General features: G+C 36.5%; 1 protein-coding gene and 1 pseudogene across 1 annotated transcript in view; both read left to right on the top strand.

Moving 5' to 3' along the window:
• Positions 1–11,404, top strand: part of EPB41L3 (erythrocyte membrane protein band 4.1 like 3) — a 108,805-nt gene extending 97,401 nt beyond the window's left edge. The window contains exons 16-22 of the mRNA XM_044666769.1: positions 1,525–1,644; positions 2,685–3,080; positions 4,356–4,487; positions 7,695–7,793; positions 8,373–8,453; positions 8,721–8,837; positions 10,318–11,404. Coding sequence (XP_044522704.1) covers positions 1,525–1,644; positions 2,685–3,080; positions 4,356–4,487; positions 7,695–7,793; positions 8,373–8,453; positions 8,721–8,831 — 939 coding nt within the window. The 3' untranslated portion in view covers positions 8,832–8,837; positions 10,318–11,404. The remainder of the gene's footprint in view (positions 1–1,524; positions 1,645–2,684; positions 3,081–4,355; positions 4,488–7,694; positions 7,794–8,372; positions 8,454–8,720; positions 8,838–10,317) is intronic.
• LOC123232853 lies at positions 6,989–7,159 on the top strand (annotated as a pseudogene).
• Positions 11,405–16,854: the final 5,450 nt, after the last annotated feature.

The following is a 16,854-nucleotide window of genomic DNA, read 5'->3' as shown; positions in this document are numbered from 1 at the left end:
TCTGCCTTTAGTCATATTTACCATTAGATATTTTAAGGTTGGAGTGTCAAGGAGCAGCATGTCCTTTACAGTTAATAATTTTCACCTAAAAAGAGTTCTCAACCAAAACTATCAAATGGCAATGTTGCTACCTGCTATTTTGTGGCATATTGTGACACTCTAGAAGTGAAGGTAGTTATATCTTCAAATAGCCCCTCTAGTTTTCTTAAAGGATTCTTATTTGAAAAAAATGGAGGAATAGACATTCTAATTTAGCTTTTATATTTCAAATATAGGGCACAGAGGATTGGGTTATTGTAGACAAAATACCTACTGAGGTAGTTGATGGCGATTCCAAAAGAATGGTCACTTACAAAGTGGTGACTGTGAGCAGTAAAACTGGTGACATCCCTGCTGACGTGTTAAAATCTAGCACCATTGAAATGCAGAGTTTTGATGACTTAGCACGGGAAATGCAATGGAAAGAAGAGAGCAAACAGAAAACATACACTTTAGGGAAATCTTATGATACTGTCTCTGGAAAAATCGTGACCATGACAGGGAAAGCAAAAGAGGGCGAAAAAGTAGGGGAGCCCTCCACACTTGAAGCCCTTCAGAAATTTGAGAGAGGAATGAAAGAATCTGTGAAAATCATCCCTGTAATGACTGAATATGAGGTCCTAGAAGCCATCTCAGATGACAAAGCCAAGAGAGGATCTGAGGTGCAGATTGTGAAAAGGAAATTGTCTGAATCTCTGGCCCCCATAAAGGAAGCTGAATCCCGACTACCGAGTCCAGATGAAGAAAGTCTGAAGAAAACCCAGAAGCTGGCAAAGGATTTGGAATTACGTACAACTCTGGCAAGCATACAGCTTACTGGAATAGAACAAGCACCAGACAAGGAAGCTTTAAGAGCAGAGTTCTTTGCTCGCAAAGAGAAGAGCCCATCCGAGTGGAGGTATTCCCAGGAGCCAGGATTCACCGTTGCCACTGCTCATTATGTCACTGAGTCGTCTGCATCCCGAGTAGTGGTAACCAGTGACTCTTATATGTCTCGTATTTTAAAGATTAAAGCATGGCTTATTTTGGAGCCATACCCTTCTACCCTGAACCTTTCAGTTTCTCTTGCTACTTGGCTTTATGTTGACAACAGCCAACCCAGCTTGTTTATTTTCTCATCGTTAAATAAGGATGGCAGTCCAATGTAGACATTCAGCCTTGCACTTTTATTGCAAATTCCCTGTAACAGAAGTGTAATATTGCTGCTGTGGCTTGCAAAGAAAATGGGGAGAGAAAGGTCTGCTTAAACCAGCACCATCCCGATCCTAATAACTTGGCTAAAAAAAAAAAAAAGCTTAGAGTCACTACAGATTTATGCTATTTTATTTCCCATTCTTTTCTGTTCCTGACCTCAGGCTCTCAGATTCTTCCTTTCCTTCCTCCCTTTCCCTCCTGCCTATGGCTTTGTTAAAATAACATGGATGAATGTGTCTGTGAGTGAATGTTTTGTCCTGTGTTTGACTCTCCATTTCTTTGTTTACTCAGACTAAGTCCACCGGTGAAAAAATCTTGGATGGCTCAGATATCTTCACTTTAATAGACTCTGCAAGAAAACCCACAGAGTTCATAGGAGGGGTTACTACTTCTTCACAAAACTGGGTTCAGGTGGCCATTTGCTTCCCTTTTTGACTTTTCTGACTGTTTATCTTTTTCTTGCTTTGTATCTTTCTTGCCTTGTATATATGTGTTCATATATTTGTATATACAGCTATGTGGCTTTTTACATGCAGTGTGTATACATACACACATGTCTGTGTGTAAATATGTATGTGCATGCATAGGTACATAAATATATATACGTATACGACTTGCACATGTGTATATAATTATGTATACATACACTCTGTGTGTATAGAAACATAGCTAGACAGACAGATATATATGTGGCATACACACTCACACAAATATGCATCTGTGCATGTATGCAAGCTACTTTGCCCTAAAAATACTTCCAGAATTCTTAGGTCAGTGATAGTGAACCTTTTAGAAACAAAGAGCCCAAATTGCAACCCCCACATCACATGTGAGCCACACCCCCTTGCCCAAGAGAGGGGAGGGAGGAAGTATTGCTGTTGGACTGCTGGGCAAAGGGGCAAGTGATGAGAGAAATGTCCTCAGGTACGAGAGGTGGAGGGGAGCTGCCACTCTGGCATGCTCCAGCACATAAACCATAGGTTCACCAAAACAGTCTTAGGTTCTGCTTGCCCTGTGCCTTTCACTCATCTCCAATAAAGTAGAACAAAATTAATAAAGCTTTCACACTGTGAAACTTCGTGGCATTTGTTTTTATTTTGTTTTACTTGACTTAGCATCTAACCCTAGACTGCCGATATTCATGTGGATATGCTATAACATTTTATTTTGATGTATGTGTTTTTTTTTTAAATTTTTATATTTTTCTTTTCTATTGCCCATATTCTAAAGTAATAGCCTCCATTTCTGTTGGAAGTTAAAACTAAGGTTGAAAGGGGAGGAAGTAAAAGAGATGGAATTGGGAGTGATTCATGCTTTTTTTTTTAATATCTGTTTTCCAGTGTTAAGCCTTTGACTTAGGTATTAGGCAGCTGGGTAAGTGGCTTCTATTTTCTTTGTGTTTGTTTTTGAAGAGGCATCCTGACATCAAAATCTATTTTTTTCCCCAGGAGAGAACAGAAACCAAGACGGAGCCCAGTGAAATACAGAAGGAATCCACCGAGCAGCACCAGCAGCTTAGCTCAGAGAAGGTTGTTCAGCAAACGGTGGTGGTGGAGGAGAGACGTGTGATGAATGTGCATGCAAGTGGGGATGGTTCTAACCTGGCTGGAACTCATTTGGATGCTGCAGCTCAGGCAGTATCTGCTGTGGCTTCTAATGTTACCGGGAAGGCGGGTTCCGCTCTGATTGAGGGGGCTAAAGAGGAGAAAAGGGAGGAGGAGGAGGAGGCGGCTGATAAAGCTGTAATCAAACAAGAAGAGATTGCCACTGCTTCTCATGAGGGAGAGGAGGAGCAGACTGCAAGATCCCTCATTTCGGAATCATTGGAATCAAAACCTCATTTTGAGGTAACTAATGGTTGACAGACCTTTCTGTGCTAATAGCAAATTGATTGATTCTGTCCTGAAATTGTTACCTTCAGAGAGTTGAAATAAGCACATGGAGTTCAGTTTGGTTCTCTCTCTTTGCAAAGTGCAGTATGTTTCTCCTCCAGTTTCCTTCCTGCATGGCAATTATGGGGGGCTGTTGTTAGCTTCCATCTTTGGCATCATGTAATGTGGTGAAGTGGGAAGAACTCTGGTCGCAGAATAAGAAGACCAGGTTTCAAGTCTTGCCTGAGTCACTTCACGAGCTCTTGTAATTGTGGGATAGTCTCTTACCCACTCAAAGCCATTTCCACACCTCTAAAATGGAGTTAATGATAATTTTCCCACTTAGCTCGTGACAACGGGATCATCATGAGAAAATACTTTGTAAAGTGTTATAAAAAAGTAGGGGGCAGCTAGGTAGTACAATAGATAAAGAGCCAAACCTGGAGTTGTGAGTACATGAGTTCAAAACTGGCCTCAGATACTTCCTAGCTGTATGACCTTAGGCAAGTCCCTTAACTCTGTTTGCCTAGTCCTTGCCTTTCTGTCTTAGAATTGTTACTAGAACAAAAAGGTATAAGGGTTTTAAAAAAAAGGGAAAGTCATCTACTGCCAGTAGTCCCTTAGAGTGCCAGGAGCTCTGAAGTCTCACTCTTGTGCTATTCTTGACACTGTCAAAGGGGCATAGAAGGGATGATTCAGCCAAAAAAATGTTTTGATAATTTAAAGTTTTTCTTTTCTTTCACTTATTTGGATGAATCAAGAAATATACATTCCCATGTGCTGAATGCCCAAAATTGCAGAAACAATTATTCCTTCAACTTTGTTCTTCTACAGGGCTCCTTTTTGGTATAAATGAACTGGCTGATGATTTCTTATCCTACTTTCAAAAAGAAAATTATTAGATAACAGGGTTGTATTATTAGTCTACTACAGTGGGTGAAGCTGGTGATCTCTGGACACCTACAGTGGGAATGGAAAGGAGGAAAAAGCACTAGAATTTTTCTCAAAAAGTTTCCTTCACCTGGAACATTTCAACAAATGTAAAGAATGCCTTTGAATTCCAGGAGATTCTAATGCCCTAAATGGGTGTGGTGTGTGGGCGTGTTTCTCCTGTCTTCCTTGCTTCCCATGTAATGCAGCATACATATATTCCATACTAATATAATGCTTCTATCATAAAAAAAAGAAAAAGAAAAAAGAATTGTGTATCTAAACTATAATAATCACTTTCCTTATTTCCCACTGATACAGTCACCATCTGTGAAGACAGAAACCATAAGTTTTGGCAGTGTCTCCCCAGGAGGAGTAAAGCTGGAAATTTCAACCAAGGAAGTGCCAGTAGTTCATACTGAAACAAAAACCATAACTTATGAATCATCACAGGTAACACACACTAGCAAGGCCAAACCATTCTTTCCCTTTTTTTATTACTGTGTTTTAGCCCAAATTTATGTTGTTTTAACACAAATTTATGTTGTTATTATGAATTTGATTGTCAGTTAACAACAACTGGAGAGAAGAAACCTTATTCTGTTATCCAGAGATAATCAATAAATGTTGATAAATCTAAAAAAATTTCTTATTAAATGTAATCATTGCATTAGTAGAGCCCAAGACTATAATAGTTAGGCTTACCTATCCTTCTGTAACTCAAATAGGTCTTTGAGCATGATAATATATATATATATATATATGTATATATATATATATACATATATATATATATTAGCATTGAACACTGTACTTGGAGTCATAGTATTATAAAGTTTGGTGGGAAAAGGGACTACCAAATCATCTAGTACAACTACGTTGTTTTGTAGATAATGAAACTGAAGAGGAAAGGCCAATTAGTCCAAACCAGTGATGGGCAAACTAAAGCCGGTGGGCCAGATGCGGCCCCCTTAAAAGTTCTATCCCCCCAGCGCGACACTATTCCTGATCTGATGAATACAATGAGTAGGATACAATACAGTGAAACTTTGAAAGAGTTGCCTTAGAAACAACAGACTGACAGATGAGCATTTCCTTTCCTTTGGCCCCCTCTTTAAAAAGTTTGCCCATCACTGGTCCAAAACATACATGAAAAAATCCCCACTCCAACATATAGGAAAGTGATCATCAGAAGACCTCCAAGGAGGAGAAGCCAACTCCCTCTTTTTTCTTTAAGTGGATTTTCTTTTTTTCAATTACATGTAGAAATACTTTTTGATAATTGTTTTCTGACATTTTGCAATTCAGATGCTCTCCCTCCACTCCTTCACTTTCCCAATGGGGTAAATAATCTGATACAGGTTATACCAGTGCTTTCATGCAATATATATTTCCATATTTTCCATGTCATGACTGAAGACTAATATATATATATATATATATATATATATATATATATATAAAATATCACATATACATATCACTTGTACAATAACAAACTCATAAAGGATATTATAAGTAAAGGATGGCATGCTTTGATCTGCAGTTGGATTCCAAGAGTTCCTTCTTTTGGCTGTGTATAGTATTTTTTATCAGAAGTCACTTGGAGTTATCTTGGAACCTTGTTTTATTAATAATAGTTTTGACTTTCACAATTGATCCCTGCACAATATTTCTTTTACTGTATACACTGTTCTCCTGGTTCTGTGTCATTGATTTTGCATCAGTTCATAGAAGTCTTTCCAAGTTTTTCTGAACTTATCCTGTTATTCATTTCTTATGGTGTAATAGTTTTCCATCACAACCACATACTACAGATTGTTCAGCCAATCGATGGAGACCCCCTCAGTTTCCAATTCTTTGGCACTACAAAAAGAGCTACTAAAAATATTTTTGTACAAGAAGGTTCCCTTCCCCTAAATCTGATCTCTTTGGAACAGACTCATTAGTGGTATTGCTGGTTATATCAAAGGATACACATAGTTTTATGGCCCTTTGGCTATGGTTCCATATTGTTCTACAGAAGGGTTATATCACAGTTCCACAAGTAATGCATTAGTATCTGAATTTTCCCACATCCCCTTCAAGATTATCATTTTTGTTTTTGGTCGTATTAGTTTATTTGTATTTCTCTAATAAGAAAAGATTTAAAGCATTTCCTTATATGACTAAATAGTTTTCATTTCTTCTAAGAACTTGCTATTTGTATCCTTTGACCATTTATCCATTGCAAAATACTTTGTATTCTTATAAATTTGACTCAGTTTCCTATATATTTGAGAAATGAGGCCTTGCTCTAAATTTTTCCCCATTCTATTGTTTACTTTCAAATCTTGGCTGCATTGATTTTGTCTATACAAACATTTTAATTTAATGTAATCAAGATTATTTCATTTTTCATAAATGTTTTCTGTGTTTTGTTTGGCTATAAATTCTTCCTTAAACATAACTGAAGGGTAACTTGTCCGTGTTCCCCTAATTTGTTTATGGTATCACTCTTTATTTTGAGACTAAGTATCAATTTTGACTTGATCTTGGTGCCCCCTCCCTCCTGATGTTCACCCATTCTACTTTGGTCAGCTCTAATTGTTACATATTTTTCCCCAAATCTACCCTAACTGGCTTCTTCACAACTTTCATTCACTGTTCTTGGGTCTGACCTTTGGGCCAAATAGAACAGTATTGCTATTCCACATGACAGTTTTTTACATTTTTGAAAATAGTTATCATGTACTTCTTGAGTTTTCTCTTTTGCAGACTAAAAATGCCCTCTTCGTTTCATTGACCCTCATGTAATGAGAACTCACCATCTTGCTTCTTCTCCTTGGGAAAATCTCTAGCTTATCAATTTTAAATGACTTATTCAAGGTGGCATAGTTCTTGAGGAGAAAAGCTAAGATTTGAGCCCAGGCCTTCTTACTCTGAAACCAGTGTGTTTTCTATTACACCAGAGAATCGCTTCTCAGCCTTTTGGTTAAGATCAAGTGTAGTATCTATTACACCAGAGAATTAGCGTTTAAATACAGACCTGTCATTTACCATCTATATGACCTGGATCAAGTTAGTTAACTTTCCTGGATTTCAGTCTCCTCATCTGTAAAATTGGGATGTTGGACTAAATCAAAGGCTTTTAGTCTAGAGTTGGTGAATTTTCTTAAAAACATTTGACACCTAATATAATTGGTTTCCTTTGTAATCTGGTATTTTTTTTAAAAAAAAAAACCTTATGGGAAAGGATCTGTAGGCTTTGCCAGACTGGCAGTAGGGTCTGTCACACAAAAAAGGTTCAGAACCTCTGCTAGATGATATCTAAAGGCTCTTTCAGTGTTAAGCCTTTTGATTTTGTGATAGTCTGCCCTGTCCTCAATATGTTTTGAGACTAAAAAATATATCTCTGCTCTCTTAAAGAGATTCCTAAAGAGGAAATGATAAGAAATTTCCCCTCCTTAGCTCTCTAAATTCCTAGTTATTTCTGAATGTTGATGCTTTTTTATTTATTTCAGTAATGCAGATAAAATTGTTTAAAATTTTTGAATTATTTTTAATATATTATATATTTTATATATAATTTTTATTATATATAATATATATTATATGTATGATATATATATTTTTATTAACTTGGAGCATGGTTTTTCTTCCCTCTCTTTTCTGGGATAGGTTGATTCCAGTGCTGATTCTGAGCCAGGTGTACTGATGAGTGCACAAACAATCACATCAGAAACAACCAGTACTACAACCACCACACACATCACCAAAGTAAGTGATAAACAAATAAGTGTCATTTCTTGAAGTAGGAAGCAGAGAAAGCTTACCAAAAGTTTTTTTTTCTTTTTGAAGATTGAACCTGTTTAAATCTCAGTGGATCTAAAAAAAAAATTCCCGTGTGTGTGTGTGTGTGTGTAGTTTTTTGGTTTGTTTTTGTTTTAACCAACAGCACTTAGGCACTTTTGCATACTAAATTACTGAATTACTCACAAGATGTATCCCTGCTTCCTTACCTTTCATTGAATGTCTACTTTATGTTAGGAGACATAAAACAAACACCATCCTTGTGGACTTAACACTTTGTCCCATTCCTCATATGTTCTAGATGTTCATTAAATGTTTGCTACTCTGAAAGTAGCCTAGTTACTTTGCTACTTTGTCCAGCCCCTATCTTATCCTCGATTCTAATTCTAACTTTTAAAAATCTTTTCATTAATGCTCTTTTATTTCTTCAAGTGCAAACTATGTTAAACTATTCTCAGCATTTTCAGGTTTTTTTTCTTCTGCAAAAAAAGTGAAGTATTCCTTTTATGCCTAAATTTATGAAGTGTGTGCCTTTGTTCCTTTTAGACTGTGAAAGGAGGCATTTCAGAGACAAGAATTGAAAAGCGAATAGTCATCACGGGAGATGCAGACATTGACCATGACCAGGTAGCGTACTTATGCTAGAAAATACCTGGGCAGAGGACCAGAAAGAGACTTGATAGCCATAATAGTCACAATTCTATTTCTTCTGGCATGCTCTCTGAAAAAATTATATTGGATAAACTTTTCAAAGAATGATGGCATAATTCATATCTAAATCATTTTTCCTCATTTGTAAATTATGTAAAGATCTCATGAATTTTCACCTGGCTACTGATCATGCATGTTCCACCTCCTTTTTGTTTTTGCCCTTCTGTGGTTTCCTGGGGATAGGCGCTGGCTCAGGCAATTAAAGAGGCCAAAGAGCAGCACCCTGACATGTCAGTGACCAAAGTAGTGGTACATAAAGAGACAGAGATCACACCAGAAGATGGAGAGGACTGACCCCAGGTAAGAGGCATAGATGAACGTCCTAGGCTCTGCCTAGGCTGGCATGTGGCACAGGACACTTCCCTCTCATTCTTCACCTTAATGCACCTCTCTTTTCTTGTTTCTCTCACTGGCATTTCTAATGGTGGATACCAAGAATATGAAGGATTTCTCATTCGGGGGTGCTGATTTACTTCAGATCGGTACATTCTTATTTTCCTTCTTCAGAATCTGAGACTTACTGCCAGTTAAAGAATCAAGAAGAGAACCGCTTTGGCTTGGGTGATCTTGCTGGCCATCCCTTGTTATCTATATTTTGATGCGCTCTTTTCATTACCAAAATTTTAACTATTTCTTATTGTGCCATCTAAACAGAACAATGGCTATTTTGTTCTGAAAGGTGCAATTTGTATGTTGAAAATAACTATGGAAACAAAATGGTCTCATTTCTGTAGGACCATTCCCCGAAATGTAGACAGCAAAATTACCTGAATGTAGTCTTCCCCTCCAACTTGTTTTGGTTCTGGCTCAGGATGCATCTTAGTTTACTTCTAAAAGCCTAAGAGACTTTTTTTTAACCCTTACCTTCCTTCTTAGAATCAATACTGTGTATTGATTCCAAGGCAGAAGAGCAGTAAGGGCTAAGCAATAGGGGTTAAGTGACTTGCCCAGGGTCACACAGCTAGGAAGTAGCTGAGACCAGATTTGAACCTGGGACCTCCTATCTTGAAGCCTGGCTCTCTATCCATTGAACCACATAGGTGCCTCCAGCCCAAGAAGTTTTTTTGCAGTTTGAATATCTTCTGTCTCTTGTATTTTTCAGAATCGTGTGTGGGGATGTGGGTGTGTGTGTGTGTGCTAGTATGGCATTATGTCTCCAAATGAGGCAGCAATGCAGCCTTTTTGCATCATGTCTTCCTCAAAAAGGCATGTCTCTCTACCTCTTCTTTGGCGAGCATCATAATTAGACTCTATCTTCTGTATGTGCACAAATTTGTCATGCATACTAACCCGCTATGCAAGAGCCCTCAATGCCTTGCTTTGAATGCTGAATGCAACAGTTGAGCTGCTCGTGAAGTTTGTTTTGGATAATGGCCTCTTAACTTTGGAAAAACATCTTACAAACCTAAGTATATATTTATGTTCTCTAGCATTGGTATAAGAAACATAGTGTGATGAGTGGCATCTCTTTTAAAAAGTTATTTTCCTGCTTCGGAAAAAAAAAAAAGAAATCTAAAGATCACTATATTCAGACTACTAATTTATTTTGGACGATGGAAACAGGCGTTCTGGAGTGAGTACAGCCACTTGCGTGGCATTGTATTAATTCTTTAAGAGAAAGCATATCATCAGCAGTTACATGTACTGGAATGATATGGTTATCTGTTGTCAGAAGAAGTGTTTAATAACCCGAGAACAATTTCTCTTGCCACCCCCATTGGAGCAAAACACTCCAATGACTTCAAATAAATAATTAACTCATCAAATCTCTTTCCTGCAGGAATAATTTAGCTTGCATACGAATCCAGTCATGCACACCATTAGGAACACCAGAGCCTATATGGAGTCCCCGTTCTAACCCGACTGACTGACTTGTATCTGTCCATGGAAAATTTCAGTCCAGAAGAATTGATCTTGACTGTTAAAAAGACACTGGCAGAGAGATCTTCCCATAATAGAGCAATCCGATTCAGCATCAGTAAACCGATATTGCATGAAGCAACGATAAAATTGCAAAAGAGCAGCATTTTTAATTTTTACAAAATGTCTAAGTTTTCAGCTATACTGCACGTTCATAACCAACAATATAAACAGTGATTTCATGTAACACATAGACAATTCATGCCTTTCACAGTTTATTATTAAAGTCTAAACAAAGTTATAATTTGTTAGGTGGCAAAAAACTTTTTTGTTTACAAATTAAATGAAAATTGCCCTCAAATGCTAGAAGCTGTATAGGTACGGTGTATAATGTTTTATCACACGTTAGATGTGCCAATAACACAGTTTATTCAGTAAACAACTTGAATCTTGTTCTTGTTTCACCTGGTTTTATTACTATTCCCTTATAAAATGATGAATCCTTAATCCTATGGAAATATTTAATGCTTACAAAATGTGCTTTGTATATCTGATTTACTACCTTATGGGGTAGTCATGATTTTAGTATTTTGACTTGATTTTCATTCTCTTGTCTGCCTTGTTCTGCATTAAATCCAGAAAGCTTCCCATTTGCCATTGAAAAGTCACAAATCTATAAATTGTCATTATTTTGAGGAAACTTGTATTTCCCTTATATCACAAAATTATTACTCTGTAATGACCCTATTGTTTTTTATTGATTTTTTCCCTTATGTTATTTGAGAAAAAAATGTGTTTCATTTCAAAACCTGGTCAACATTTATAATAATCTAGTTCAGAGCCAAGCCTTAAACTGTACAGAACTTCCACTGTAAACTATTGAGTGTTTAGTTATAAATATCCATTGAAGAGTTCTATTCTCCATCACACTGTCAACTGCATCACAACACATGGTGAATGTATGTTTCTGCATAGTGAAATAAAAGTGGTAAATGCATTCAAAACTGTATCGTTCTATGTCTAAGAATCTTAATATTCTGTATGTTGAATAAGGGGTAGGATTTGCATGACATCAAAGGCCTCATTCATCTACATGATATAGGTGTCTTGTCTTTCAATAAACCACACTGCAGCACTCAGACCATTTGAGGTATTGTGGTGGGGGTAAGAGAAGGAGAGTGAAAATGGAATGAAAAGCATGAAAATCCTTTTCCCATTGCAAGATTTGTTAAAGGTGCTCTGGAAAACGCATGCTCACTCATTTTGTTCTCTGTGTAGTCTTACTAAAGTTAGAAAAAAATTCTGCCATGGAATCTCACTTTCCAATGCTGAATGAAGAAAGTTGCGGCAGCTCTAGAATAATTTTGGGGGAATGAGTGAGGAGACCCTCAAGAAAAGGAAGAGTCTACTCTTTTCATTTTTCATCAGCTTCCTAACTAAACAAATGGAAGTCTGCATATGCTGAATTTGACATACTTTCACAGTTTTGGGTGTTATTGTAATGTAAACCTTTCCTTGATGCATCTACTCCCATACCGCTGGCTATTTAAACTAGTGCTAATCTTCTGCCTTCATTTTCTGCTCTACACAATGTTCAGAAATTTTAAATTATTCTGCCCTAAGAAAAGTATACCTTTTGAAGAAAAGTTGCATTGAGCCATATATGTGTTGGTTATATGGAGGGATAGGATTTCTGTCACCCTCTTCCAGAGACCAAATATCATCAAAAGAAACTGATTGGCTGCCAGTCCATGGAAATTTCCAGTCTCTTATGGAAGCCATTGAGGAATTGAATCATCATAAATGCAATTATGACCACTAGAAGATTTTAGTCAGGTCAATCAGCACTGGACCTGTGGGAAACATCACATTACCTCCCAAGGACTACCTGCATGGAGATCTGTCCCATCTGTGATCATAAAGATGTCGCCATTTTAAACCCCATTGTGGCATTCTTGTGTTCATTTGTCTCTGTACTCAGTAATAGGGTGTATATCTTTTATTATCAAGAAAGTCACTTAACAAAATGTCTTTTCTCATTTTCTTTGGCTTACTTCCACAAGCTACTCAGTTGAGTCTCTGAATTAGTGCATCCTTCATGAAAATTAAATTGGAAGACCTCCCAACACATCCAAATTCTCCCATCCAAAGTGAAGTTCATTAATGCTATACTATGTATTCAAGAGTAATGCATGATCTCCTGAAATGATTTTAAAGAACCAAAATATTGGGTTAGCTATTTGTGTGGCTTTTGTGGTCAAGTTCTTAGGTTTCAGTCAAAATATGTTTAAGACAAGAAAATATATACAGGTAATATTTTCAAAATAATAATTCCTTTGTGATGCTTCTACAGTATGAAGTTAGCAAAGTTAGGGTTAGCTATTTTTATTTTGGTTCTTACATTTCTTATTTAAATTGTTTTTGTTTGTTACATTAAAATTCTCAGGTAACTGCATCCCTCCCTGCTTCCCTCCTTCCAAAAACTTTCATCCTGAATAATTCTTCATATTGGGAGAGAAGAAAATGGAAAATCATAGAAATTATACTGTGGTAATTTTTTCTAACTCGATTTTTTTCTGCCATTTGTGATACTTCTTATGAGTTTTATACTTTCACAAAGGGGTTAGAAGCTATTTTCTGGTGTGGAATTGGAGCTATTTTCTGGTGTAGAATTTGAACAATGTTAGTATAGTTTCTCAGGAAGAAAAACACATCTACACATCTATTTCTTCCCTCAGCAAGGCACATAGACTTTTTTTTTACACAAATAAAATATTTCTTGAATCACCCACTAGGAAACTGGATTTTTTAATGTGATCTCAACCCAAAGAGATGTCAAGATCAGTCAGCAATGTTGCCATTTGTCAGGGTTGGTGTACAGGGAATTTCTCCCTGTGACTTAGAAGATTTTTGGGGTCCCTCCCAAAGCTCTGATGGTATGATTCATGATTCCTTTTATTCAAGTTCTATCTTTAACTTTTTTTACTAGGAATGTGGCTGCCAATGTTATACAGTAAGTCAGAAGTATAGGTGCTATAATTTAAGAAAAGGATCTTTCAGAGAGAAACTGCATTTAGTAGGTATATTATTGTTATAGAACAGCCCTGGCAGTAATAAGCATGAATCACTGCATTATATCCAGATTCTAGTTATGTTAAGGACCCAGGGAAACATTTGTCTTCCAGTGATGACTACCTCTTAAAATGCAATTATTTATCATGTACGAGGCAAAATATTTCTTTTCCTTTCCCCCATATTCCTATCTTCCTAATCTGTTGAAATCTTTTTCCACATTGAACACCTCTAGAAACCTTCACTACATTATGCCTAGACTATTGCAATAGCCTGCTGTTTGGTCAGCTCCATCTCGGCTGTTAATGGCCATGTAACCATCTCATTCCCAATCTCTACCATTGCATCAACTCAAGTGCCTTCTTGTCCTCCCCAGGATCAAATATAAAATTCTCTATTTGGCTTTTAAAGCTCTCCCTAATTTTACCTCTTCCAGCATTTTCAGTCCTCTTACTTCTTACATCCAAAAACTCACACTCGTGTGCTCTGCAAGCCAGTGACCATGGCTTCCTTGTGATTCCTCTCTTTCAATTATATTACTCTCCTTTGATTTTCAAGATTTTTAATTTGTTGTTTAATTTGTTCTTTCTCTAGTTTTATTTCAATTGCATTCTCAATTCATTGATCTGCTCTTTCTCTATTTTATTGGTGTAGTCATTTAGACATATAAATTTCCCCTAAGTACAGCTTTAGCTGCATCCCATAAATGCCGATATATTGTCTCTTCATTGTCATTCTCTTTAATGAAATCGTTGAGTGTTTCTATGATTTGTTTTTTGATCAATTCATTTTTAAGATGAGATTATTTAGTTTCTAATTAGTTTTTAGTCTTTATACTACTCTAAAAGAATGTAATTTTATTGCATTGTGATCTTAAAAGGATACATTTAACATGTCTGCTTTTCTGCATTTGGTTATGTAGTCTCATTGTGATTCTTCATATCAGACTCTCCATCTCCTGACTCCAGACATTCTCATTTATGTGGAACAATCTCCCTCCTCATCTGTACCTTCTAACTTCCTTGGTTTCCTTCAAAATGGCTAAAATTCCACTTTTTTTGCAAATAGTATTTCATGATCCTCTTTAAAGCTATTGCCTGCCTTATGTTGAGCATCTCCAGTTTATCTTGCATATATCTTCTCTGCTAATAGTTATTTGCATGTTGTCTCCACTATTAAATAATGAGCTTCTTGAGGGTAGGGTCTGGCTATTTGCTTTTCTTTGCCTCACCAAGTCTTAGCACAATGCCTGGCATATAGCAGGCACTTCGTAAATGCATGCTAACTGACTGGCTTGTTGACTATAGGTTTACTTTAAGGACTATTATTAAGAATTCAGTTTTTAACTATTCTTTAAAATGTCAAGGGCTATTTCAGTATTTTTCTAGTGTTATTAATAGAACTGGATCACATCCTATTGTTCACTGGAATGTCCTAACCACATGGAGGATAATGATGATGATAATGACTTTTAAGCTTATAAAACAATATCTATACATTTATTTCATTTGAGAGAAAATGGCAACTATACTGTCTCTATGTGTAATGATCCTTTTCCATAATTGATATACAGGAAATTGTTATGCCCAGCTGTATCAGTAACTTCTACCATTACCTAATGATTTCCAGTGGCGAAAACACGACATTATGTTAAGTTGGAAACCACTGCGAAGTTTTGATTACAAGAATAGAAGTAGAAAGGAGAAAAAGTTAATCTTTTATCATATGAAAAAGAAAAAACATTTCCATGATGATCTCTAATATTCATCTCTAGGTTCACAAAGGAAGTCACTTGTAATTCTCCCAGTTTTCCTGGAAAGATTACAATAAAGATTCATTAACACCATGGCATCTCAGGAACCTGCTTTACGACATCTACCAACTTAAATCAATGTTCTATAAATATATATATGTAGCTAAAGAAAAATTCTAAGGTACCTTTTTTTTAAATAGCATAGGCTACTTTTCCCTAAGTCCTTAACTATAAAGTGAAAAGGTACTTATTTCTCCCTCTTGTTTATTTCAAGTACATTCTCACTTCTTGTGCTTTTGAGGTATATGCTGCTATTAAGTGTTATTAGATCAAATTGGTGGCAAGATTTCAAAAAGTGCTGGATGGTGAAAAAAACAAAACTACTTTCACCCCTGCAGCATAGATGAAAAGCTGTCATCATTTTTCTGTTTTCGGTGGGATTACTTTAGTCTCAACCATTGCCTGTTGATGACCTCAGCTAATTGTTACATAATGATAATTCTAGATAACTGGGATTAAAGTGTTGAATTGCAATGAGATTGAGAAGATGACACTGTCATGGAAAGAGGAATAAAGATAGTGTAAATAATGAGGTTTTGTGTGATTTTTTTTTGTTTGAACTGTGTTCTTTTAAAACCATTTCCATATTCTTTTAGGTCCTCAAAGTGTGGTCTCTTCAGTCTGATAAGAAATCACAATGAAAAACTATTCACCAAGAGCATCTAGGTGGCTCAGTGGATATAGAGCCAGACCTGTAGTTGGGAGGTACTGGGTTGTGACCCTGGACAAGTCACTTAACCCCAATTGCCTAATCTTTAGTGGTTTTCTGCCTTGGAACCAATACTTACTGTTGATTCTAAGACAGAAGGAAAGATTTAAAAAAAGAAAAACTATCCTCTATGAGGTGGTTTTGGAAAATCTCAAGCATAAATTTCCTTTGTAATATTGTCTAGGCTCACTATTGCTCCTACATTTTATTAAGTGAATCAATATCAGTGTCCTTTTTTTTGTAATCCATAGAGGCTCTAGAATTCAGGAGATTTTAACATTTTTTGTTACATGGATCTCTTTGGAAGTCTGGTGAAATTTGTAGACCTTTTCCCCTTTCAGTCATGTCTGACTCTTCATCATCCCATTTGGGAGTTTGCTTGGTAAAGACACTGGAGTGGTTTGCAATTCATTCTCCAACTCCTAGATAAGGAACCAAGGCCAACAAGGTTAACACAGTTAGTCTCATGAGTCATATAGCTAATAAGTGTCCAAGACTAGATTTGAACTAAGAAAGAGAAATCTTCCTGATTCCAAGTCTAACACTCTATCCACTGTACCACCTAGCTGACCCAATTCTCACAATGTTTTTAAATGCATAAAATAAAATACATAAAATTACAAAGGAAACAAATTATTTTGAAATAAATTATCAATTACTTTTCCAACAAAATCCTCAGACCCCAGGTTAAGAACCCCTGCCTTGAGGATAGATCCCAGATTGCTTCTAATTTGAAATTTTGTGTTGTAAGTATTTATTCAACTTGAACTTCTGATGGATAGAGAGAGAGAGAGAGAGAGAGAGAGAGAGAGAGAGAGAGAGAGAGAGAGAGAGAGAGAGAGAGAGAGAGAGAGATATGCCTG

This window comes from Gracilinanus agilis, chromosome 1 (genome assembly GCF_016433145.1).
Source record: "Gracilinanus agilis isolate LMUSP501 chromosome 1, AgileGrace, whole genome shotgun sequence".
NCBI lineage: Eukaryota > Metazoa > Chordata > Mammalia > Didelphimorphia > Didelphidae > Gracilinanus > Gracilinanus agilis.
Note: the sequence above shows the minus strand (reverse complement) of the source record. Positions and strands in the feature narration are given on the sequence as shown.